The 25,390-nt window shown below is 36.7% G+C and overlaps 1 protein-coding gene across 2 annotated transcripts in view; it reads left to right on the plus strand.

The window, feature by feature from the left end:
* Positions 1-7,159: 7,159 nt before the first annotated feature.
* DSC1 (desmocollin 1) overlaps positions 7,160-25,390 on the plus strand; it is a 30,415-nt gene continuing 12,184 nt past the window's right edge. For both annotated transcript variants that reach the window (XM_032859702.1, XM_032859703.1), the window contains exons 1-9: positions 7,160-7,629; positions 11,096-11,180; positions 12,386-12,588; positions 13,797-13,916; positions 14,734-14,889; positions 21,103-21,247; positions 22,411-22,577; positions 23,015-23,149; positions 24,559-24,744. In XM_032859702.1, coding sequence (XP_032715593.1) covers positions 7,567-7,629; positions 11,096-11,180; positions 12,386-12,588; positions 13,797-13,916; positions 14,734-14,889; positions 21,103-21,247; positions 22,411-22,577; positions 23,015-23,149; positions 24,559-24,744 — 1,260 coding nt within the window. In that variant the 5' untranslated portion in view covers positions 7,160-7,566. The remainder of the gene's footprint in view (positions 7,630-11,095; positions 11,181-12,385; positions 12,589-13,796; positions 13,917-14,733; positions 14,890-21,102; positions 21,248-22,410; positions 22,578-23,014; positions 23,150-24,558; positions 24,745-25,390) is intronic.

Here is a 25,390-nt window from a genome sequence, read left to right on the forward strand (position 1 = left end):
CCTTTCAGAATAGTGGTAATACATATCTATATAGGACTAGCCACGGTATGGGACAAATGTTTGTTCTATAAAAATTATTAAGGGAAAATGTATGTTACAGAATTAAATTGGTAGCACAGTATAACAATGTTTAAAATTCTATACACAGAAACTAGTGTATAGTGGTAAAATAGCAAGACGCTCAGCCTAACAGGCTCGGCTACATTAAGGTTAACACCGAGCTTTCTCTCCGTACCTGAGCCCTCCATCCTGTTTTCGAGAAACACAGCGTGCACATGCACACACATCTTCAAAGTAAGGGCAGAAACTCTCCAAAACATTCTAGTTCAAATTCACATAGGGAAACTTTTCCCAAAGGGCAGCATGATTTACAAAATGTTTCGCTATCCACATAATAAAGGTGTTTTGTCTGATCACGCAGAGTACTCTCTGTTTCCCATTCTTATCTTTCTAATTATCTTTGGAATGCAGGAAATAACAGCATTTCATAGCAACCCAGGGAAAGACCAGCAATCCAATTCCTCACCTTCTCCTTAGACTCATGAAGCAGCAGAGAACCACTGAGATGACAGTCTGTTCAATTAAACTTAGGTAAGAACAAATTCTTAGGGGCATTTCATGAAACAGAATACAGGATCTGATCAATAGGCATTCATTTTTGTTGTATGGATATCAAGCTGCAGGAATCTTGGGGAATAGGTTTTCTTTTCAGTTTAATAACAAGTAAATTAGGAATGGTTCCTTGGAGTAGGTGTCACATTTCCTATAGAAATGACTACGTTTACATTGCAATCTAGCCAACAAATCACTGATAAAGCTCTCCGTGGGATTTGTGGTTGTTACATCAGAAAATAGCAATAGTTTCCCAGGGAATATTAGCATTTCAAAGGACTTAAAAGGCAAAAAAAATTTAATAAGTGTTATTATTTTAAAGATTTTATTTATTTATTTATTTATTTATTTGAAAGGGAGAGAATGAGAGAGAGAGAGAGAGAGTAAGATGGGGAAGGGGCAGAGGGAGAAGCAGACTCCCCGCTGAGCAGGGAGCCTGATGCAGGACTCGATCCCATGGTACTCCAGGATCATCATCTGAGCCAAAGGCAGTCACCCAACCAACTGAGCCACTCAGGTGCCCCAAGGAAAAAATATTTTTGTACTGCCATGAAATTCAATCACAAATATATAAAAGGCTAAAAACTAAAAAATGTAACAATCTTCTTATTTCAAAGAAGCAATACCATTGAAGACAGTTTTAATTATTAACTTGTTTGGTTTACTTCAACTGTGCCAATTTCCTTATAATTGCTGATATATGCCAACATATTCAAAGATTATGGAAAAAATGCAGTGACTTAGCAGTTGTGAAAAGGTCTCAACATCATGATCAGACAAATAATTCAGATTCAAATGATAATGTCTTACTTATGAATATGAGATTTTTAATGAAATGTTAATATTCGATCCTGGCTAGGATCCTTGCTGTTTCTGTTCATTTTCAGTGAGAATGTACATCAGTACCCTGTTTTGGGGATATAAGTTGGTTTTATACACCAAGAGCTATTAAATTTCATATATTTTCACCTAGAATGTCTATATGAAGGACTTTATCTCAAGAAAGGATCCTAAACCCAGAAAAGGCTTTTGCTTTCAGGATGGTGTTTGTTTGTTTTTAAGGACAAAACAGGAACTACTTTATTGCTTGATGATACTTGATGAGTTTAGACTGAGTGACATTAATGATAGGAGAGGAATCTCAGGATCTAGGAATCACTTCCAGAAACTGGTCACTTTTCTGTTCCTAGAATTGCTGCTTTTCTTCTCTTAAATCTCCTGTTGAGTCTGTAGGTGTTCAGAATGGTTTAATAACTATCAACCTGAGTTCCTGGGACCAGACAAAATTTAGGTCTCCTACTCCTCCACCATCTTGCTCATCCCCCAGTACGGTTTTTATAATAATAAAAAATTTGGAAAAATGTAAGTACTCAATCTTAAGGACTGATTAAATCAATTGTAATGCATTTATTTGAAGGAATTTAATACTGTTTAATACATATCTATATAGGACTAGCCACGGTATGGGACAAATGTTTGTTCTATAAAAATTATTAAGGGAAAATGTATGTTACAGAATTAAATTGGTAGCACAGTATAACAATGTTTAAAATTCTATACACAGAAACTAGACTAGAAGATACATACCGGAAGATTACATTTAGATCATGGTTGAAGTTTCCCCCCTAATTTTCTATCTTAACCAAGTTTAGGTCATGAGCATCTATTCTTATCCATAAAAATAAACATTTAATAACATTATTTTATTTACTTATTTATTTATTTTAAAGATTTTATTTATTTATTTGACAGTGAGAAACATAGCAAGAGAGGGAGCACAAACAGAGAGAGTGGGAGAGGATGAGGCAGGCTCCCCACTGAGCAGGGAGCCAGACCTGGGATCATGATCTGAGCCAAAGGCATACACCGAACGACTGAGCCACCTGGGCATTCCACATTATTTTTAATATGTAAGATAAATAATTGACAGTAAGATTCCATGTATCATAGAAAAAAAACAACACATTTTTCCAAACATTTAACTTTGAAGGCCAGCAAAGAAAATAAAAATTGGAGGAAATTTCAAGAAGTGAATAAAAGTCTAAAATATTCATTATGTGCATTTGACCAGGATTTTAATACTAACTATATCGTATGAAGTACTTTAACTCGTTTTCAAAATACGTAATAGATTTTTAGGTCCATGAGGGCAGAGATCATGTTTTCTTCAGCTTTCTGTCATCAGCACCATGGGTAGTACTTAGAGTATAGACACTGTTAATAAATGATTTGGTGCATAACTGGTATGACTAAAATGACAAATAAAGAAATGGTCAGTTTGGAGGATATTTGCCTGCCAAACTATTAATCTTCCTTTTTCTGTTAGCCTGTAGTTGTTTTGGGCAATGAACTCTCTGCCACTTTTTGCCTATGTGATCTGGTCTGGCCCTTGACTTTAAATTTATGGACAAAATTTGGCTAGTGGAATTTTTTTTTTTTGCCCAAACTACTGGAAGCAAGATATGCTCTTTCAACTATGGATTACCAAGACGGTAGAATACAATCTTAGAGCTTCTGGTGGCCATCTTTGTCTCCACACTGAGGAAACTGAATGACAATGAAACCAACAGGAAGAAAGAGCCAAGAGATGGAGAGAATCAACAGCTGGGTGAGATCTTTTGACAACTTGGCTCAAGCTATGCCTGAATTCAAGATATCCCTGGACTTTCCAATCACATGACTTAACAAATCCTTTTTTCCCCAACTACTTTGTTTTGTTTTGTTTCTCTTAAGCCAGTTTGAATTAGGTGTGAGTGCTGAATAGAGTTCTAAATCATACAGAAATGTTATACTGATCTTTCTTTTCATAGGTTCACCAACAGTTTTGATAATGGGAAGTGGCCATTTTTTAAGGTAAAATTAATCCATCCTATATGCAAGCAACCTCAAGAAATCATTCCTAATAATTATCAGTACTTATGAATTACTTCTAATTTTCAATAACCTTTTGCCCAGATCAAGGATTATGAGTCCAATGGAATTGAAGGGGCTTTCCACTGTGGTACATTGAATTTATGGGATCCAATGTGTCTTTTATAGCTAAAAAAGCACTTCTTTTTCTTTGTTCATACACTTCTACCCTCCCACATTAAGATCACACACCCTTATTTATCCCTGTAGTTTGTTATCTTTGGTCATGCATATTTAACAGAAAGTGTCTTGTTATGGGTTCATCAATGTACATAGATTCCTACCAGTCCAGAGTCTTTTAAAATAAATTGGGTCACGTGACAGAGAGAATAATTCTATCAATACATGGCCATTTTGAGGCCTTGAATTTATTCAAAGATAACACTTTCTACAAGTTGGCTGTGCATAAATATTTCTGAAGAAATTTATCACTAAACAATGAATCTTGGAACACTGAAAAAAATAAAATTAAATTAAGATTAAACAACAAAACAAAACATGGGGCACCTGAGTGGTTCAGTCATTGAGTGTCTGCCTTTGGCTCAGGTCGTGTTCACAGGGTCTTGGAATCAAGCCCTGCATCAGGCTCCCTGCTCTGTGAGCCTGCTTCTCCCTCTCCCACTGCCTGCTGCTCCCCCTGCTGTACTCTCTTTCTCTCTCTCTCTGTCAAATAAATAAATAAAATCTTAAAAAAAAAAAAAAAGTAAGAAAAGAAAGAAATTTGTCACTGTATTTCCTGAAGACACTTTCTTGAAAATTCACAAGAAGACATATATTCTCAACATGTCTTAAGCTAAAAACTAAAGAACTATAAAGGCCACATGGGTTTTTAGATTTAAATCTTTCTCTGTATGATCATAAATCAGTGGTGGAAAACAGGTTATGTGATAGTGACATATTTAAATTTTTTTTTTCTTCTACAAGATTCTGCATTTAGAATGTAATCATTGTCTAGTCTTAATTTCTCTCTAAATTGCTAAGTTATTTAATATTTGCTATGGTCTTCTTTTACCCTATATTTTAAACTAGAAAGAAAACTATATTTGTACTTTCCTTCAGAAAGTTGTACTTTTTTAAAAATTTTAGTAAGATGTCTGTCTTCCTTTTTTCTGTATATGGTGTTTATCTTCTAGCAGAGGTGAGAGTCCTATATATGAACCCTTAAACATTTGTTCAATGAACGCATCTGTTTGTGCATCTTTAGGTAGCTTTTACATAAGAGACCTTGGATTTACAATAATTTTGTGTTTGTTTTCCTCGAAGCATAGTTGCTTCAACGTTTTATTGCACACTTAGGCAATTATATGGTATAAAACATTAGCACTTGCTATGAGCCAGACACTGTTCAAAGTGCATTCTATGTATTATTACATTTATCCTCATACTAATCTATAAATCAGCAGCTATTGTTATCCCATTTTATAGATGAAGAGTCTGAGGTGCAGAGGGGTTAAGTAACTTGCCTAATGGCATATTGGTAGTGAGGAGTAAAGCCAGGAGTTGAAGCCCAGGTAATCTAGGTTCAGAGTGTAAGCCCGTAATCTGAAGAATCCAAGCTGCTAACCACTGTACTCCACCATCAGTCACTCAGTTATGCTGGTAATTTAAACATAGATTAGAACAAAATACAACTAACATACACGCAAAAAAAAAAAAAAATAAAACAGAACTTTTTCCGAATAACCTATAATATTATAACTATATTTAGATATACCTATATATGAATATACACCGGATCAGGCAGAAACATACACAGACAGAATTACACTTGGATCTGTACATATATGGTCAGATAATTATTCCTATTTCTATATTTCCATTCTTTTCTTTTCTCCCAAAGCATCAAATATGAAGATATCCAATTAAAGTGACTTTATTTTCTGAACAAATTCCAGTGCAGACACAGGATATATTTATTGGTAGCTATACCTTTGGCAATAAAACACTACCAGGTATCTTGAGTTCTAGTTCCCTGGTCTTTTATTTTGCAAATCTTCCCAGCCTCTACATGCAAAGAAGCAGTTATATTCCTATTTCCGCATTTATATGCAGGAAAGGCATTGCTCCCACTGTTGAATAACCAGAAGAAAATCTTTCACCCTTCCTTTCTCAGCAGCACAGATATTGGGTTGGGCCTTTACTTTTTAGTTAAACACGAGGTCAAAATGTCAGTAGCAAGAGCAGGAAGAGGAATTTCATGTAGAACGATGTGTAACGTAAATGGTTTAACAACCATTTTACTTGACCATAGAATGACTCTCACAAAAGAGGCCAGATGCTCACAGTATTCCAAACGATGGACTGCTATAAAGAGGCATTAGGTTATAACGGCTTCTGAATACATTTTAAGTATTAATAAGTAGTAATAAATATAATAAGTATTAATAAGCCCAATCTGGCTTATTCAGCAAGGCTGAATGCTTACACACCTGATCACTTTCTTTCCTTTTTAGAGATTTTATTTATTTGTCAGAGAGTGTGCCCACAAGCAGGAGGAGTGGCAGGCAGAGGGAGAGGGAGAAGGACACAAGACTCAAATCATAGGACCCTGAGATCACGACCTGAGCCGCAGGCCGATGCTTACCTGACTGAGCCACTCAGACGTCCCACGCCTTATCACCTTCTGCTCCTTTTCAATATATGGGTCTGTATTTATCATTGAAATAGGAGGACACTGAAAAAGTAGCACTTTAGTGACAGTCAGGCCTGGTTCTAATGTGGACTTCTCCATCGTCTGTGGGTCAGCTGGCAAAGGATGATCACGTCCTTTCTCGTGGTTTCATCATCTCCAAGGAGCCCTCACTGGGCTATTTGGGAGGAATAACTGAAATGCCTGCCATGGTTCCTGATTTTTAGCAGTGGCTCAGGAAATAGGAATTTTAGTTCCTTCTCTGTAGGCCAAATGAAACAATTACCATTTGAAAATATGTACCCTCTTTTTCTAACGTCCATCATTGCTGATGGGTGCCATTGATACTGGACTCACTAAGTTGTGGCAGCAAAAATGATGCTTTAGATGCTTGCAAACATCATTAGTGTTTAAGAAACTGAACAGGATGGAATATGGTACTTTTAGGCTAGGAAAGCCTGCATGTGAGGTACCGGTAATTAGGATGAATGGTGTGATTTGAAAGACAGTTGGTCTCAGATCGTAGTTCTCAAATAAGGACACTCAAGGAAAAAAATTCATTGCATCACAAGTAGCAAAAAGAATGCCATAAAAAGCTATATCCCAGCTGTTTCTTTATTCTCTTATGAGGTCTCTACACACTGTGCTAAGTTCTTTGTGACACCTAGAAGACCAAACCCTAATGGACAGCCGATGACGGGGCGTAGACACAGGGAGGTCGCCGCTGTGACCGCAGCACCAGCTCTCCCTCCCATGGAGCCGCTGCGGAACACCTGTGGCAGACAACACCTAAACGCTTCGATGGGGAGATAACGTCTGATGGCTGTGATTGCACATGCCTATCGCCCCGGATTTGCCAAAACTGCAGCTGAGGCGGTATCACTTCCTTGTATGGAGTTTGTGCACCATTTCTCTTTGCACCCAGGGGCAAGACAGGTTAATAAGGCCAAGAAGGAGTGGAGGACGTGGGAGTGGGTAATAACCAGGGAGCATCAACCTGGGGGGGAAAAGGAGGAGGGCTGAGGATGGAGGGTGTTCCCTCTTGCTTCTGCCTATGTGTCAAGTGGCAGGAGAAATTTTGAAAGCTGTGAGGAGGAGCTAGTGACTGGGTTTTGGGGTGTTTCGTACCCCACCCTCCCCACTTGTAGGAAAACCTCTTCACATTCAGAGGTAATTGAATTGGAAGGAGGAGGACTGGCCTGGAAATAGGAGGAAAGCAATTCTCCTGCTGCTCCTTCTCCTGTCTTTTATCCCTTTGCCTTCTGACTCTCCTCCAAACCCAGCTCAGCTGTGCCAAGGTGGCCGCAGCGTGCCCCGCACACGTGCCAGCCATTGGGAATCTGCTTAAGCCACCCTGGGCATCCCAAGCTGCCCTGTTATCCAGCCACCATTCCTGACCATTGGGACCACTTCTGATGGCTGTAGCCTCTGCTGCCCCAGGGAGCATCTTCTGTAAGCAGCTCCTTTTCTGTCTCCTGGTGAGTAACAACCAAAGGATTAGGGAACTCAAGCATGTCACTACATGCTTCCTCCCTCTAGTTTGGGCTTGAAAGAGAGTAGGGATGGCAGTGGAAGGCCAAGAAGACAGACTGGGAAAACAAAAACAAAGCTGAGGAAAATTCAAGGGAGAGTTGAAAGACCCGTGACCTGGGATGGCAGGTGTTTTGTTTACTCTTAACGTGCCCACTGCCTGGATGTTAAGAGTTTTTCAAGGGATTCCCCGGTTCAGTCTTGCTGTGGTGTTTTCCCAAGGAGTCGTGGAATGAATTCATTCTTCGGGCATATGGCCCAGAGGTTCTGAGGTTTGCTTTTGCTAGCAGTCATTAAATAAGCTGTCGATATTTTACATGCTTAGTTCCACTCAGCTGAAAAAAAGAGGAAAGGGAGTCTGGGTGAAGGTGCAGTTATCCAGAACGTTCATTGTACCCACCAGGAGCTAAGAGACGAGCAGAACTCCTAGTCTGAGCAAGGGGTTTAACCTGAGAAAAATAATAAAGAAGAATGTGACCATCATTGAAAAAATTCTATTAAGTTGGCTTCCACTTGGGTTTTTTAGAGCTTTGTACGTGTGTACTCAGGTGCTGTTTTTCTTTGGTGGGGATGAGGGAGAAGGGTACTGGTCCCGTATCTCCATCTGGCATTTCTGAGCCGTGAATTTCTTCTTTTTTTCTGCTCCATTTTGGCAAAATCCTTTAGCTTCAAAGTATATTTTAAGAATTTAAAGATTTCACTGTATGGGGGTAAACATTTTTTCCATATAAATATGTGATGCAGGGTTGATGGTCAAATTCTCATTCTGCAGCTCCCTGGGGAATGGGAGTCAGATAACAACCACAGAGATCATCTTAAATTAAGTATTAGGTAAAACGTGGTGAAGGCTTTCTGTGGGATTCATCCAGATTTCTTTTGCTTCTGGTCTCTGCTGTGTCCAGTCTCCTTTGGTTCATCCCTTGCCCATCCATCCTTAACGCCCATAATAGCTAAAAGGGTGTCTGACTCCAGCTCCCTCTAAATCATTAAGCTGTTAATTTAACTTGAAGACGGGAACAGTACTTCTGGAAACTTCCATTGGCTCTGCCTACAGAGCCAGAAGCAAAGAAGTGGGGTCTTAGGGCAGAAAGGAAAGATCTGTATAGGAGTTGGGAATGTGACTATATACTATGAGAATAATGTGTGTGTGTATATATAGGTTAAATATATGTATCCATACACACTCATCTATATACACAGAGACTTGTACATATGTATACATATTTTATCAATTACAAAGTACTCTTTCCACATCATATATTTAGATCATTACTAATAGAATTCTTTATGTTCGGAAAGTTCTTGGGATATAATTTAGTTTTTTCTTTGGCATTAGGAATAACTATATTAAAAAGTCAAATAAATAAGCATGTCTTATGTTTTAAAAAAGTGGTTATTTAAATTAAACTGAATATAATTCCATCAAATTCATTCTGCAACTATTTGTTAAATACCTACCATGTGCTGAATACTGGGTTTCTAACAGAAAAGACAGGTGTGGTTTTCCCCTTTTGTAGCTTATAAGCGGAGAGAACAGAGGCTTGGAAACAGAAAGAGCACAGAGTGACTGTATGATTAGACTTATGCGACATTCCAGGAAGGGAAATAGGGGGATGTTGTGAAAACATATAACAGGGAGACTTAAAATAAATAAGTAAATATAATTAATTAATTAATTAATTAAAGTGATTACAAATTGATTTTTCAAATTCCTGTTTTGGGTATTTTCTGCATAACAGAGCTTTTGTAAAATTACAAACTATTTAAATAGACCGACAAAATATAGCCAATGCAATTGAATTGAGTTGGAAATGAACTACACACTCTGATTATGGACAATAATGCACTCCTCTTTCTTTCTCCCAAGTAATACGTCCCATAAAACTACAAATATGTTCTCAGAAAAATTAATCATAAAATTGACCTGTTTCTGGGAAATCTAGATCTGTGCTATCTTATATTTAAGTAATCAAAAATCAGTCATTTTGATAAACAGAAAGGAAGCAAATAGATACAAAATGCCAAAAAAAGAAGCAAATTATGTTTTAAACGTGTCAACACTTTTAAACCAATACATTTTTTTTCCTCAGATAGTCTATCTTCTTTCCTTTAACTACCTAGCTTTCTAAAACAATAGCTATGCCTTGAATTTAGTTACTGATCTTTACTCTGTTGACAGCTACTTTCTATATTTTGAATTATATTTCTTTTTAGACAAGTTCTTTTTTTTTTTTTTAAGATTTTATTTATTTATTTGACAGAGAGAGATCACAAGCAGGCAGAGAGGCAGGCAGAGAGAGAGGAGGAAGCAGGCTCCCTGCTGAGCAGAGAGCCCGATGCGGGGCTCGATTCCAGAACCCTGAGATCATGACCTGAGCCGAAGGCAGCGGCTTAACCTACTGAGCCACCCACGCGCCCCTAGACAAGTTCTTTGATTCAAGACCATTTAGACTTTCAAGGTTATGCCAACCAGTTCCAGGAGCAATCTGAGATGAGGGAAGTTTTGTGGATGTTGTTCTTTACGAGGTTAAAAAAAATCGTCATGGTTTCTAGCCTTAATCAACTATAACCTCAAATTGTGTGGGGGTATGGAAATGATGATTTGTGTACAAATATGTGATCATTAAATTCCAGAGTTAAGTACTTTCTTCATGCTAAGAAATCAGTGTGGCATTTATGAATGGACTTAGAGATGACAATCTCTATGTAAAATCAACTGTTAGTAACCCATTTTTAAAAAATAATACGATACGATTTGGGTTCTAAGAACTTCTGTTCATTTTAATTTCTCATTAATACTAAATGACTGTGGTGCCCCCAAAGCCATTTCCTTTGCTTTTTCCTTTTAAAATGAACATGGGAGGAGCACCTAGGTGGCTCAGTGAGTTAAGCCCCCACCTTTGGCTCAGGTCACGGTCTCAGGGTCCTGGGATCGAGCCCCGCATCAGGCTCTCTGCTCGGTAGGGAGCCTGCTTCCCCTTCTCTCTCTGCATTTCTCTCTGTCTACTTGTGATCTTTCTTTCTCTCTCTCTCTCTCTCTGTTAAATAAATAAATAAAATATTTTTAAAAATAAAATGAAATGAACATGGGAGCGCCTGAGTGGGGCAATCTGTTGAGCATTGCTCTTTTGGTTTGGGCGGGGGTCCTGATCTCAGGCTCATGGCATCAGGATCAGACTTGGAGTCTGCTTGAGACTCTCTCTCCCTCTCCTCTGTCCCTCCCCATCCCCACCTTCTCTCTCCCTAGAATAAAATAAATAAATCTTTAAAATAAAATGAATATGAAAAATATGAAAGCACTAGAAGATGAATTTGTTTCTGAAATTGACTTTTTTTAATCAATAAGACAGCTGTAATGTGGAAGTCTGTGATCAAATATAATTCCTGATTTTTTTCTTTTTTTCTTTTTTTGAGGTTTTAATATTATCTTGTGATGCTTGTCAGAAAATTTCTCTTCAAGTTCCTTCTCATCTTCAGGCTGAAACACTTGTAGGCAAAGGTGAGAAACAGCATTAAGAATTTCATAGTTTTAACTGCTACATTTAGCTTCAGGCTGCTCTTGTAAAGTTTGGGATAAAGCCCTGTAATAGCTACTTGGCATTAAAATCCAACATAAAATGAAAGATGGACTACTTGTGTTTTGGTAGTGGTTAGAAACAATTAAAGTGCCACGTTAGTTGTATACTTTTCTTGCCAGAAAAATTAGCAAACATCAAAGGGCTAAATGAGTTTAGTTCAGACTAATGAGGGCATGAAAACCAGAGGCACATTTTAACTCATATCAACTAATCTGTTGCCAAAATTCCAAAGCCAATGCTCTTTAATTGATTAGATATAAAACAGTTGTGTTAAAATTTAAATGCCCCCCCAATAATATTTGTGCTTGAGGTTGACTATAATAAACAAGTCCCACCACGGGAATTTATGTGATTTGTTACATGGAATAGCTTGTAAAAGTCAAATAAAATTTCACTATCACAGCCATCCTTCAAGCACAGGTTGGTTGCTCTGAGTCCAAGGGTCAGACTCCTTTCATGAGGATTTTCTTTGGCCTTAAGTTTACACCTTGAATACAAAAGTGGTATCCTTTCCAAGGCAGACATCATTTTGGCCTGTGCTTTGAAATTCTAAATTAATCCTTATCCTTAAATCTTCTAAAAGTATGTAAAAGAGAATACAACTTATACTCTGTAGACATATAGCAAATATGCTAAATATGTTAAATATGAATCTGTAAAGGAAACATTTTGATAACAATCCCATTATATACCAAGTATTACTGAAGTGTAGACTGGTTTTATTTCTTTTTTGCAAGACAGCTTTAGTTATCAAAGATGGTTGCAGACCTGTTTCAAATCTGAGACCATACCAGTAACACTACATATAAAATGATAAATTTGTATGTCTATGTACAAACCCATAAGCAGGAGTTAAAGTGGAAACAATAAATCCAGGGACAGTAACAAAATATTTTATATCTCTTCACAAATTAATTTATGATGAAAATAAATAATGGAAACTATGACTCCATTTATTTAGTTATTTAATTTCCATGGCCCCTCAATTTTATAATAATAGGTACTCAACAGCCTCCAAGCGTCACCTCGCTCTTTCTGCTTCTCACGGACTGTCAGTTGTCATTCCTATAAAACTTGTTCTATTCCTGTTCTATTTTACAAATGGCTGCCACTGTCTTCCCTGCAGTGAATCTGAAGGAATGTTTCCCAGCCACCAGTCTAATCCTGTCCAGCGACCCTGACTTCAGGATTCTAGAAGATGGCTCCATTTACACAACACACGCCCTCACTTTGTCTTCTGAAAGGAAGAGCTTTTCCGTTTTTCCTTCAGATGGCCAGAGCCAGGAACAGAAAAAAATAGAAATTGTACTGGATGTGAGAGGAAAGAAGGTATATGCTCTGCTTACAAAAGGCCTTCATTTCATAGACTTCGTTCCCCGCCCAAATCACGGTTCCTGAATGCTCGCTTGTGTGTTTATTCCCCTTCTAACTAACCTTTGCAAAGACTAGACTGTTTCAAGGAGTGGTAGAGCTATCTACAAAATGGTGTAAAAATGAACAGCTCTGCAGCCAGGGAGCAAGGTCAAAATATCAAAGGTTTCAGATAGTGCTTTGAGGTGTGGCAATTAGCACAACCAACCTAAGGAACAAGCAGGGGTGTGTCTAAAACTCAGTGAAAACTGAGTCAGCTTAGAGGTGTGGGACTCCACCCTGAGTGGCTTTCTCCCAAGTGACTGTGGGTTTCAGTCGCTTTAAAGAAGTTGTCTACAGCTTACTCCTGCCGTAATGAAAAATGCCATGGGGTCCCTCTCTTCAGAGAACGACGTGTAGCCAGTCCACAGGACTGGTTGGAATGTCCTGGCTCTGGGCTCATTCATGTTCTTGCCCTGAGTGGTAGTGATCAAGAGGTGGGAAGGGAGAGATTGCTGAAATTCACAGAAATCTCACTTTAAGCAAAGTCTGCACCCTGAATTAAGTCTTGCGGAATAACTTATGAATAAGTAATTGAACTTGTGAGAGACTTCCCAGCTATATTCCTTTTGATTATAAGAATTCTTTACCAAATTTAGAATGTGCTTGCATTTTAACATGCATAACACATATTACAAATTTAGGAGCAGTGTTATAAAACATTATTTCATATTTTCATATTATAGTTTCCACATCACATAAAATAAAATATACTTGAACAAACACTGACCTCTATCTTTGCATAGTTCTACAAACGCTGTAGCCAGTATATTAGCTAGCAAATATTGGTTGTACCACACCAAGTGGAATAAAATCAGTTTTAAGATATTTGTTAACAGATAATCTCTGTTTAGGGGGTTAATACTTCTCGAGATGGCATCTTTCAGCAACGCCCTACAAATCTCTGGTTGATTAACTGGTTAAACAGAATGAAACTGGTTCTGTGTGTGTGTGTGTGTGTGTGTGTGTGTGTGTGTATCTTAATAAAAAACAGAAACAGATTGGGTATTACCTGTGATATTATTACGTGCAACCCCTACTTATTTTCTTCACATTGGTGTACATGTGAAAATCATGGTTCCTGCTGAGAGGCTGGGCTCTATTTCTTCATCTCTCATCACATGCAGGTTCCCAAGAAGAGGCACACCAGAGACACAGTTCTCAAACGCAGCAAGAGACGATGGGCCCCTATTCCCTGTTCGCTGATGGAGAACTCATTAGGTCCATTTCCACAACATGTTCAGCAGGTACATTTTACCTCATTTGACTTTATATAGTATAGCTTGTTTATTTTTAAAACTTTCAGGGCTTTTACCTGTTTGTACTAATAAGGATCACCCATTCACCAGAACTTTAAAAAAAAAAAAATCAGTGTATTTTGTCACTTTCCTCCAGGAATCCTATTCCTCATTTACAAACAAGTTTCATATTTTGAGTTTCTGATGCTTTTAAATCTATATCCAGATTCTCCTGAATAATCCACCAGACTTCACTCTTCTTTGCTCAGAGGACATGCCTATAGGTTTTGCATAATCCAATTGTCCCCTTAATTCACTCTTACCCTCACAAAAAAAGACCGGTATTTTTGTTTACCAAAAAAAGAGATGTCACTGCCAGCTAACTGGAGTGTAATAATAGGCCAGCTTTGAAATTAGGTCTTAATGGTGGGTGGGGGGTTGCGTTATTTTTAATTTTTTAAATCAGAAAAGTTTCCACTTCAAATAACTCAAAACCACTGAAATTGTTACTATATTTTATATAGGAGTAAGGATTAAGCGACTAGAAATTGTGAAGGTATGTTCAACTCCAAGATTTTCCATATATATGCAGAGAATTCAAAAAAATTTAGGATCGTATAGATGATCCAGTTTGTGGCTTTGCATGTTGCTGAGTATGAATAAGAGCTTGAAAAATATGGGATGATGCATAAAGAAGCAGGGGAAGGAAAGAATAGGTGAATAGAAAAGAGAGCGAGTGATAAAAGTTAAAGCATCACAACAGATCAGGTTGAAGGTATTACCATAGCATATTTGTTATTTTACTAGATCGTCACTTATGTTACAGGTCCAGTCTGATGCCGCACAGAACTACACCATCTTTTACTCCATAAGTGGACCAGGAGTGGACAAAGAGCCCTTCAATTTGTTCTACATAGATAAGGACACGGGGGACATCTTTTGTACACGAAGCATAGATCGTGAGCAGTATGAACAGTTTCCAGTAAGATTATTGGATTATTCAGAATTATTTTTTCAGTTACAGTTTCTGTAATTTTAATACAGCTTATTTACATATTAGAAAAATTAATCATTTGATTTAGTATTTTAAATATCATTATAGTATGATGTAAACTTAACATTTCTATTAGCACAATTGATGAAGAAAGATAATGGATATCATAAGGGGAGAAAAGCTCTATAAAATAAAATGACAGATTTTAAAGGACAGGCTTTGATCTGTAGAACCCTGGGACAACAGTGGTGAATTTTATTGAGTTTGTAGTTCCCTATAATAACAGGTTCAATTATTCTCCACCTGACTGTACATTATCAATCACATGAGAACTTTTTAAAAAATACTGATGCTTAGGTCATTTCCCAGAAATTCTGATTTAATTGTTCTGGGATGGGACCCCAGCAACTGAAAATTTGAAGTCACCCAACATAATTCTAAACATATCATAAAACTGAGGTTCACTGCTTTCACCTCTTGAATAATATTGTGCTTCTTTTCTTTTTTCTCTCTGACTATTCTTCGACCATGAGAGCCTTGGATATCATTTTATTTCTTTAGTAATCCGGAATAAGTTACCAATTTCTCTTATTTTATCTAATTTGACCCAAAGTAAAATTCAGCACTTCAGAAAATTAAATCCTTTCTTTTTTCTGTTTCAAACTTCACATATCTCCTCAGTGTTCTGAGATCTAACCTGACATACAGAAGAAAATCACAGTGAGTTTCAGGGAGATGGTGAGTTAAATTATTTAAGTGCTTAGATTCTTGAATTAGAAGTGAGTATAATTGAAGGACTCTTTGTTAAATGAGTCCATAGAAAGGAAGTTATCTCATACTTGGGTAGTCCAGAAATTAACATCTTAACAGATATCCAAAAGTTAAGCAGGGGGGCCGCCTGGGTGGCTCAGTCGTTAAGCGTCTGCCTTCAGCTCGGGTCATGATCCCAGTGTCCTGGGATCGAGCCCCAAATCGGGCTCCCTGCTCAGCCGGAAGTCTGCTTCTCCCTCTCCCATTCCCTCTGCTTCTGTTCCCTCTCTCTCTCTCTGTCAAATAAATAAATAAAAATCTTAAAAAAAAAAAAAAAAGATAAGCAGGAACTGGTAGCCACACAAAGGCAGCCATGAAAGAAGTGAATGACTAGGGTTGGGGGGGGGGGCGGGTGGAGACCCTGTCCTAAGGATGTTAAAGCACTAGATAAGGTGGTGAAATTTTTAGAACATAAATGTCCCACTTTAGGGATTTCATAATTAAATTAAATGTTTGGATTAGAATGACATATTGTCCATATAATTTTATGCTCCCACCCAAATTCTCTGAATAAACATACTTTATTCATAATAATATCAAATTATTACTTTAAGAAATAGCTTATGGGGCGCCTGGGTGGCTCAGTTGGTTGCGCTTCTGCCTTCAGCTTGGGTCATGATCCCAAGCTCTTGGGATCAAGCCCCACATTGGGCTCCCTGCTCAATGGGGAGCCTGCTTCTCCCTCTCCCACTCCCCCTGCTTGTGCACCCTCTCTCTCTTTGTCAAATAAATCTTAAAAAGAAAAAAATAATAGCTTCCATAGATTCTAATAGGAGAGGTATGCTAAGCATCACTGCAAACATTTTGATCTATCAAGAAACCATATCAAGTTGAAAAATAGATAGATATAGGTATGTGTGCATGTGAATATGTAAATTCTCTGACCTCCCCTTTTTTAACGATTTTATTTATTTATTTGTCAGAAAGAAAGGTGGGGAGAGCACAAGCAGGGGGAGTGGCAGGTAGAAGGAGCAGCAGACTTCCTTCTGAGCAAGGAGCCTGATGCAGGACTCAATCCCAGGCCCCTGGGAGCATGACCTGAGCTGAAGGTGGATGCTTAATCAACTGAGCCACCCAGGAGTCCCTCTGCCCCTTTTATAGATCCATTATAAGAAGAAAAGATCTAACACTAGTAGGCACTCCTAAGGAGAAATAATAAGCTACCTGCTCTGTGTGCTGCAATGTACATTTCATTTCTTATTCTGCTGATAACACCCTGTCTTTGAATTTTTGAAGTCTTCAGCTGCTTCTCACTGGATTGTTGACAGAGAACAGAAGGAGAGAATAGTTTTATTTATAAAAAGGGAGTGGTTCCCGTGTGGCACAGTCAGTTAAGTGACTGACTCAGGGTGGTGATCTCAGGATCACGAGACCGTGCCCACCAGGGGCTCTGTGCTCAGCACAGAATAGGCTTAAGATTCTCTCTCCCTCTCCTTTTGCCCTTCACCTCTGTGCTCTCTATCTCTAAAATACATAATAAGTAAGTCTTTAAAAAAAATAAAAACAAGTTACATTGGTGTGCCAGGCTGGCTCAAGTTGGTAGCCTGTGACTCTTGATCTTAGGATTGTGAGTTCAAGCCCAATGTTGGATGTAGAGATTACTTTTTTTTAAAAGTTACTTTGCTATTTTTTAACATCTTTTAAAGGACAAAAGAAATAAAATGGTTTGGAATTTATTCTTAATGTTGGGCTTCTGGATAATTTTGATTTCAGAATTACCCATGTTTCTCTAGTTTCCATTAAATCATAGTTAAGATTGAATTGATATCAAGAAATACCACTTGCAAATTAGTAAGATTCGTAAAGGGAAGTATAACAGCCAGATATAAACAGGATGAAACATGAAATCACTTGAGGCAATGTAGAATGGTAGCCTTCTCTATCAACATAGAGGTGCAAATTAAAATAATACGTCTTTGTTTTTCTATCAAATTGATTTCACTTACTACCTTTACATTGGAAAGCTTATTACTCTGGAAATTAGTAGATCTTCATTATCTGCCACTTTTTCTTTTAGGCTTGGACGAGTCACAACCTTCAAGAATCTGTTTCCTTCTCTGTCTTACAGGCTACTAATAGTTGTCTTATCTACCTCAGAGCTGTTGCAAACATTAAATACACAAATTAAATATTGGTAAAATCAGTATGAAAACCATACAGCTCTTTAAAAATATTCTAGTGGTAGGTCACAAAGTACACATTCTCTAGGATTTTGTCCTCAAAACAGGATTTTGATGGGATTTCCCAATTTTTTGCATTTATCTAACCTATATAAATGTTACGTATTACTCAATTATTGTTACTTGAAATAATTTGACTTCATTAATTATTGGCACAGGTTGCCATGGGTCTAATTCAATACACATTCTCATTGTGCTCCTACTCTCCCTCTTGTCCCATGTTAGATTGTTTGATCTTGGCTTGTAAGTATTTTTCTGGATGAATCACATCATTATTGCAGTTTCAAGAGTTTGTCTTAGACCATTAAATTCATCTAATCTTTCAGGAATGTGTATAAGTCCATTTTATTGAAGCTTTTCAAAGAATTCTTGTATAAGTAGAGGATTTTCTTCAATCATTCCAGGCTATTCTATAAAAGAAAGCAGTTACAAACATGTTTCTCTTTGAGTGTTGAGGAGAATCTGTATCTTTGTAAATACACAGGGAAAAATTGGCTTCAGGTTGATCTCTTTCCCAGAGCCTTGTTATCTTGCAACATGCATTTCTTTTTCAGCCACACAGGTGTACCCATTGTCTTTAAATGTATGTTGCTAATCACATTCTATACCCACTAAGCTTTGGTGCCACTGCTCTCCTCTTACCTTTGCCCTGTCTACACTAGACATCTTTCTTTACAAGGTCAAACTCAGGTTCCCACTCCTGTTGGCAACTGTTTCCATCTTCCCAAAGAAAGAAAGAAAGAGAAAAAGAAAAAGGAAAGAAAAGAAAAGAAAGGAAAGGAAAAGAAAAGAAAAGAAAATTCAGCAAATTGTAGTGGGAAAGGGCTAAAAGAAATGAGATTCTTGAAGCTACAGAAGAATTCAAGGGAGAAACAATATATTAAAAATACATAAGAAATTTAAATAATACTCTTCTAACTCAGCTAAAAATATGACTAATTTTAAAGTATAATGTTCTATATACTTCTTATCGCAATATTCAAGTGTATGATTATTGCTTTCAGTATAAAAGAATGTGAACTCTACTGTAAAACCAGTACTATTATTGGGTTTACCTCAATGACTAAATAAGAAAGTTTTTAATTAGTTTCTCTATTACAGGGACATAAATGGATTCTCCTAGGGAACTAGGCTATGCTTTAAAGTTTAGGTATATTCCTAGTTTAGATCACCCTCTGTAGAACAATGATTTTGAATTTTGATTTATTTTGGAGATACTTAGTTCATTATTAGTAAAAACAAACAAACAAACAAACAAACAAAAAACAAATAAAACCAGGTATCTGAAATAGTACATGAAACAAAATCACCACATCTGAATCTGTGGAAGGTGAGATAATGATATTAACTTGTTGTTAAACATCAGGAAACATTATTTTGTCAAACTACAAGTGATTGTATGATGGGAACTAGATGATCTTTATTTCTGATAAAGAGAAGCACTAGTAAGAAGTTTTGTAAATTACAGCAGGATGGACTTAAGTTAGATAGGTAGATATTTTAATGCCAATGTGATAAAGTAGAAGAATTCATTACAAGTGATTCTGTGGAGAATGTTTATGATATGTTTTTACAAAGGGCCAATTTTTTTTTTAAGATTTTATTTATTTATTTGACAGACAGAGATCACAAGTAGGCAGAGAGGCAGGCAGAGAGACAGAGGAAGGGAAGCAGACTCCCTGTGGAGCAGAGAGCCCAATATAGGGCTAGATCCCAGGACCCTGGAATCATGACTTGAGCTGAAGGCAGAGGCCTTAACCCACTGAGGGGAAAGGAAGAGATGGATAGGAAGGCCAAATAGTGTGACATCCGGACAGGACGGTGGTGATGAAAACTACCGTGCTGCTGGTGGGGATGGTGAGCTGGAACACTGCTGTATTTCCACTCTGCATTCAGAATTATTGGGAATAAGATGTAGTGATCAGACTGGTAGAAATCAAAGTATGAGTTTTCTTACTGACAAAGTCTACCTGGGGGTTGTTTGGGGAAACGCAAATAAGGGAACAGAAAGAACATGGTCATTTCAATACCATCCATCCCAGAGACTGGAGTGGAAGCTTCTTCCCTTCCAGATAAACCATGAAGATGTAATGTTGCCTTTTAACAGGAGCGGGGATTTTGTGATTACTTTGGTAGATGATACAGAGATCACTGAAGAATCTAGTTAGGTAATATCAGGATTACAATTGTGCTTTGTGGAAATGACTTTGACTCTTGAGTGCTGCAGATATTGGAGAAGGTCAATTAGGACAATTGCAAGAAAGTTGGTAGGATAACATGTAGAATACATTTGGAGTCTCATGAGAATGATGGCATTAGGAATAAAAGAGAGATAACGAGTGGCAGAGACATAGAAATGCCAGCATCTCTAGAACTTGGCAACTGACAGATAAGGCTAATGAAAGACAAGGAGGAGGGAGATACCTGGAATTTTAATCCTGGTTCATTTTGGAAGATGGTTACGGTAGGAAAATCAGGAATTGACCGGTGAATAACTGAGTTAATACAGAATCCACCTTGGGCATGCTTAGTTGGTGCTGTCAGTAAAGAAAATCTGTTTAACTCAAACACTATTTATTGAGCACTTATAATGCATAAACCACATAAGAAGAGTACAGAAATAAATTGATGGTCTTTGAAAGAAAAGGACATTAAATCCTGGCCTTTGGAACCAGCATATATCATTTTGAGATGGCATTTGGAACCTGTATATGATTTTATTGGCACTTTTTTTTACACAAGAAATATGTTTATGATAGAAAAATGAAAACATGCAGGTAACCAGAGAAAATAATTGATAATTGAATATTTGAAGATCATTGATATCTATTCATACATGTAGGCAAATCCGTAAATAAATGGAATCCTATTTTTTAAATCTCTAATAAAATACTTTTTATTAGCATAGCTGGGGGAAATTTACATACAATCTAACAAGCAGAAGGCTATGAGGTTAATTCCGAGAACAGAGTAATTCCATTTAGCTGGAATGCACGGTCCTTGGCGGGAGAATCACATGAACGCTGCACAAGGATTGAAGCCATATGGCAGCATTGTCTGTGCTAGTGTATCTTCCATCGTCCAAGTTCTTAGTTACATATTCTTTCATGAATGGCTTTTTAAACATTATGTCTTTTCCCAACTGCTAGACTTAATTTTGTGCATAATGTGTCATTTGCAAACAAGCGGACGGTGCTTGTCTCCCCTTCAGCTCTACGCCTATGCCACAACAGCAGACGGTTATGCCCCGGAGTATCCACTCCCCTTGCTGTTCAAAGTTGAAGATGATAATGATAACGCTCCATATTTTGAAAACAAAGTGACTGTCTTCAGTGTGCCTGAAAATTGTCGAACTGGTAAGTTCACCTCTCAGGAAAAAACTAGATTTTTGCTTTGATTAAAATCCTCAGTAATGTTGTAACACGATTATGCAAAAACATTTAACAATGCTGGAGTGTCAAAGATATTCTATATAAAACCTTGTAATCTTTGAAGATCATAAATTCTTCAAAGGCAAACCTTTTTGTGCTCATTTTTGCTATGTGTAGGTACAAGGCAGCTAATATGGGAAGTTACCAACTTTGTTAGATTAATCCACAATGCATATATGTGTATTACAGACAAATGTTATTCATATATTCTATTTTGACCATGTACATAGACATCACAGACGCATTCATAAAGCAATAAATAATTGGAATCTTTACAAAGTTTCAAGACATTTTCAAAGATTCAGAAATAAATCATCTCATGGAAATGTTTATCTGACTTATAACAATATATACATACATTTACTTGGCATATTTTCCAAACAAATTTAAAAAATGACAAACCAGTTTAATGCTATAGACAGCCAAGATTGTGACCTAGGCACAAAAGTATCCATTTTATTTTGAAAATAAAAAAGTTACAAGAAATGCCTCTTGCATTCTCTTGTCATTGGGTCTGCATGCATGTTTAACATTGTTCTTTCATAATTCTTGATTTGCTAAAGTAACATTTCTCGTACTCTTCTGGGCTGTAAAGCTTGTCCAAATGATACTCAGATTGCTATACAATGTTTGTCTTACATATATTAATAATTATTTGCATATATTAACAATTCAGCAGATTTATTGAAATATCAAGGTATAAATTCTTTGTTATCATATTCAAAGCTGTGCTATTCCTCTCATGACATTATCAAGTTGTCCCATAAAAGAAGTGAGACATGCAAAGAAGATCCCATCCAAAAATGACCTGTGAACTGGGGTGGTGGGTTGGAGGGAAGAATTGGAAGACCGCGCTAACCAAGGGTGGGGTGGATGTTCTAAGACATGTGGACTATTAACCCTGTTATTCAGAATACCCACATAATTAAGGGGAGCCTGGGGTTCGGAAGAGCATTTAAGACACTCCACTTGTTTGTAAAATCAATATACTTGTCATTTTGGGGAGAATATGCTACAATCATACCTTGTTTGTAATTCAATTTTATGGCTCTTTTAAGTTGTTGATAATATGGGATTTTTCTGAACAGGAACTTCAGTGGGACAAGTGACTGCCATAGACCTTGATGAACCAGACACTCTCCATACTCGTCTGAGATATAAAATCTTACAGCAAATCCCAGATCATCCAAAGCATTTCTCCATACATCCGGATACAGGTGTCATCACCACAACTACACCTTTACTGGATAGAGAAGTAATGAACTGATTAATTAATTTTAGAATCACTAAACTATATTTATACTCATAATGAACTCCGAGAGGAGTCTGGCCACCTTCCCAGATTGTTTCCATACAGCCTGTGTTTGGGCTTCTCTGGATACTGCCTTTGTGTCTAAGGAGATTTGGGGAAAGCACAAGGTATTGGGCAAGTTCTCATGAAGATCATTGACCTGATGTGATGTGTGGATGCAAAATAGCTTTAAATTTTGAAATTTTATGGTAGACATATCTGGTTTCTATTGTACTGACTAGCCAATCTCTTCTTCTTATTTATATTTATATATTTTTAAAAAATCAAAAAAAGACATAAAATAATGAGAGCCTATTCAATGGCAATGAAAATCACTAGCTATAGGAAATAGATGTGTTCATCAATGTACCTTTTTCTTTCATTTTTTTCTTTTTTTCCAGCATTGTGATACATACAAGTTAGTAATGGAAGTGCGAGACATGGGGGGCCAACCTTTTGGTTTATTTAATACAGGAACAATTACTATTTCACTTGAGGATGAAAATGACAATCCACCATATTTTACTGAAACTTCTGTGAGTATCTCTTTGTATTTATTTACGTAGGTTCTTTCACTTTTTCAAAAAAACACACAAGGAATTTGGTAGTTCTGTGAGATTCCATATTTTGGTTTTAAGAGTGACCACTTACAGATAACATGCAAAATAATATGATTTCTGAAAAAATAATTGAAGAACCAGTTATTTCTAAATGCTAGGGAAAAACTACTCTCTTGGCTATCAAAGGGCTGCTTAGCCCTTGATGTTGTTCATATATTCACCAGTCTCTTGGATGCCAACTTCTATTATTGGATGCCTTGGGTTTAAATTTATTTTATAGAGTACAGGAAAAGAGGTCCTCTCTCTCTGGTATCCTTTGTACTTCAACTTCCTAAGACGAAAAAGAGACTAGCTTTATATACTCTGCTTTGCTGGGACAGCAGTACATACAGTGTGGACCTCCCATTACCTATATGTAGATTCTCCCAGCATCATGGATGAGGGACCTTTCTTAGGAAGTACACAGTACAAGATATATATATAGGAAGATACTTCCAGGAAATGGCTCTTCTTTCCTGAACTTTTAGTAAATAATAATTTTTTCATTAATCTGTACCAGAGTACAAGTTAAAGAAAAGGAAATCTCCAGTGATAGGCATGTTCATACAATATTTTATATGAATCCCTAAACCTTGTAAAGATATGTTTATCCCATAGTTTAGAGAAAATGAAAAGTCAGTTAAGTAACTTGCTTATGATCTCATACATATAGACCATGTAAGAGGAAAAACTGGGATTGGAATCAAGATCTGTTGTACTCTAATGAGTTGTCATACTTCTATGAATTTATTTTACATTTCTAGAAGATTCTGGTTTACTACTTTTTTAAAAATCTTTTAAGATAATATGCTTCCGTAACTGTATTTCTCTTTTGGAGGGAAGAGGAAAAAATGTGATTTAATTCCTCAAAAAAGGAAAAACTTTTTCCTTAAAATGTTTGCTAGGGAAATTAAATTAAATTAAATTTAATTTAATTTAATTTAATTTAAAAAATTGGCATAGTAACAAGTCATCCAGTAATAATAAGAAATCGGTGTAGGTTATAATTATCTATAAATATTGAAGTCTTACTATGTTGATATAAACAGGGCCATAGACTGTAAAACTTGAGGCAATTCAGAATAGAGAAAATCTGAGGGCTTGAGTGATTTCAGAGAATTTTAGAAGTTAAGAGATGAATTAGTATTTGAAGAATGGATAAGATTTGAAAAAGCAGTTTAGTAAGGAAAGAAGTAATCTATGCATGAATTTTGTAAGTTCTTTCCAATTTATGATCACATGTTCCTATATCACTTTATTTTCTTTTTCTTTAAATGTAAATGTTAAAGTAGAAAATCATGTTGTTAAAGCTATGAATTTATCATAACAAGAGGCAATTGTTTTAGTATTTTACAGAAGTAGAAGAAAACAGAATTGACGTTGAGATTTTACGAATGGCGGTACATGACCAGGACTTGCCAAACACTCCTCACTCAAAGGCTGTCTACAAGATCCTACAGGGAAACGAAAATGGAAACTTCAAAATTAGCACAGACCCAAATACAAATGAAGCAGTCTTGTGTGTTGTCAAGGTAAACAACAACAAAACAATCAAACAATACTTTAAAAAATACTAATGTACACTTGGGCATTGATTTCTACATATCTATGTCCTATATACTATATATCTCCATAGTAATTTCTGTAAACATATGACTAGAGAATTTCAATGTAATGCTGAAATGATTTACATTTGTTTACTTAAATTTATTATTATTATTATTATTTTACCCTCATTTTTTTCTTAGAAGATGGGCATTGCAGGCACAAAACACATTGTTCTATTGATGGAGAAAACCCAGGCAAAGAAATATTGTATTAATAATCAAATATTGTTCTTAGAAGGAGTCTTAGGCAGCCACTTGATCTTTAATTTTATGGAACACAAGAAAGAGAAATGGAAGAATCACTACTGGACATCAAACCTCTTGCCTTTTCAATTGCTTTCATGCTCATATTATACTTTTACTTCTCTATGCTGTATAACACAGACTATTTATTAACTATATAGCAACTATTGCCATTAATCCTCCTATACTTGAAGTAGCCAGCACTTTGGGATTTTAAAAATACAGTTGCAATTAGTACCACCCAGAATGATAAACTAAATCTGGCTCCTTTCTCCCTTCCAAGTACTGACCAGGGCTGACCCTGCTTAGCTTCTGAGATCAGATGAAA

Source organism: Lontra canadensis, unplaced genomic scaffold, assembly GCF_010015895.1.
Source record: "Lontra canadensis isolate GAN:19392208 unplaced genomic scaffold, GSC_riverotter_1.0 scaffold17, whole genome shotgun sequence".
NCBI classification, from domain to species: Eukaryota; Metazoa; Chordata; class Mammalia; order Carnivora; family Mustelidae; genus Lontra; species Lontra canadensis.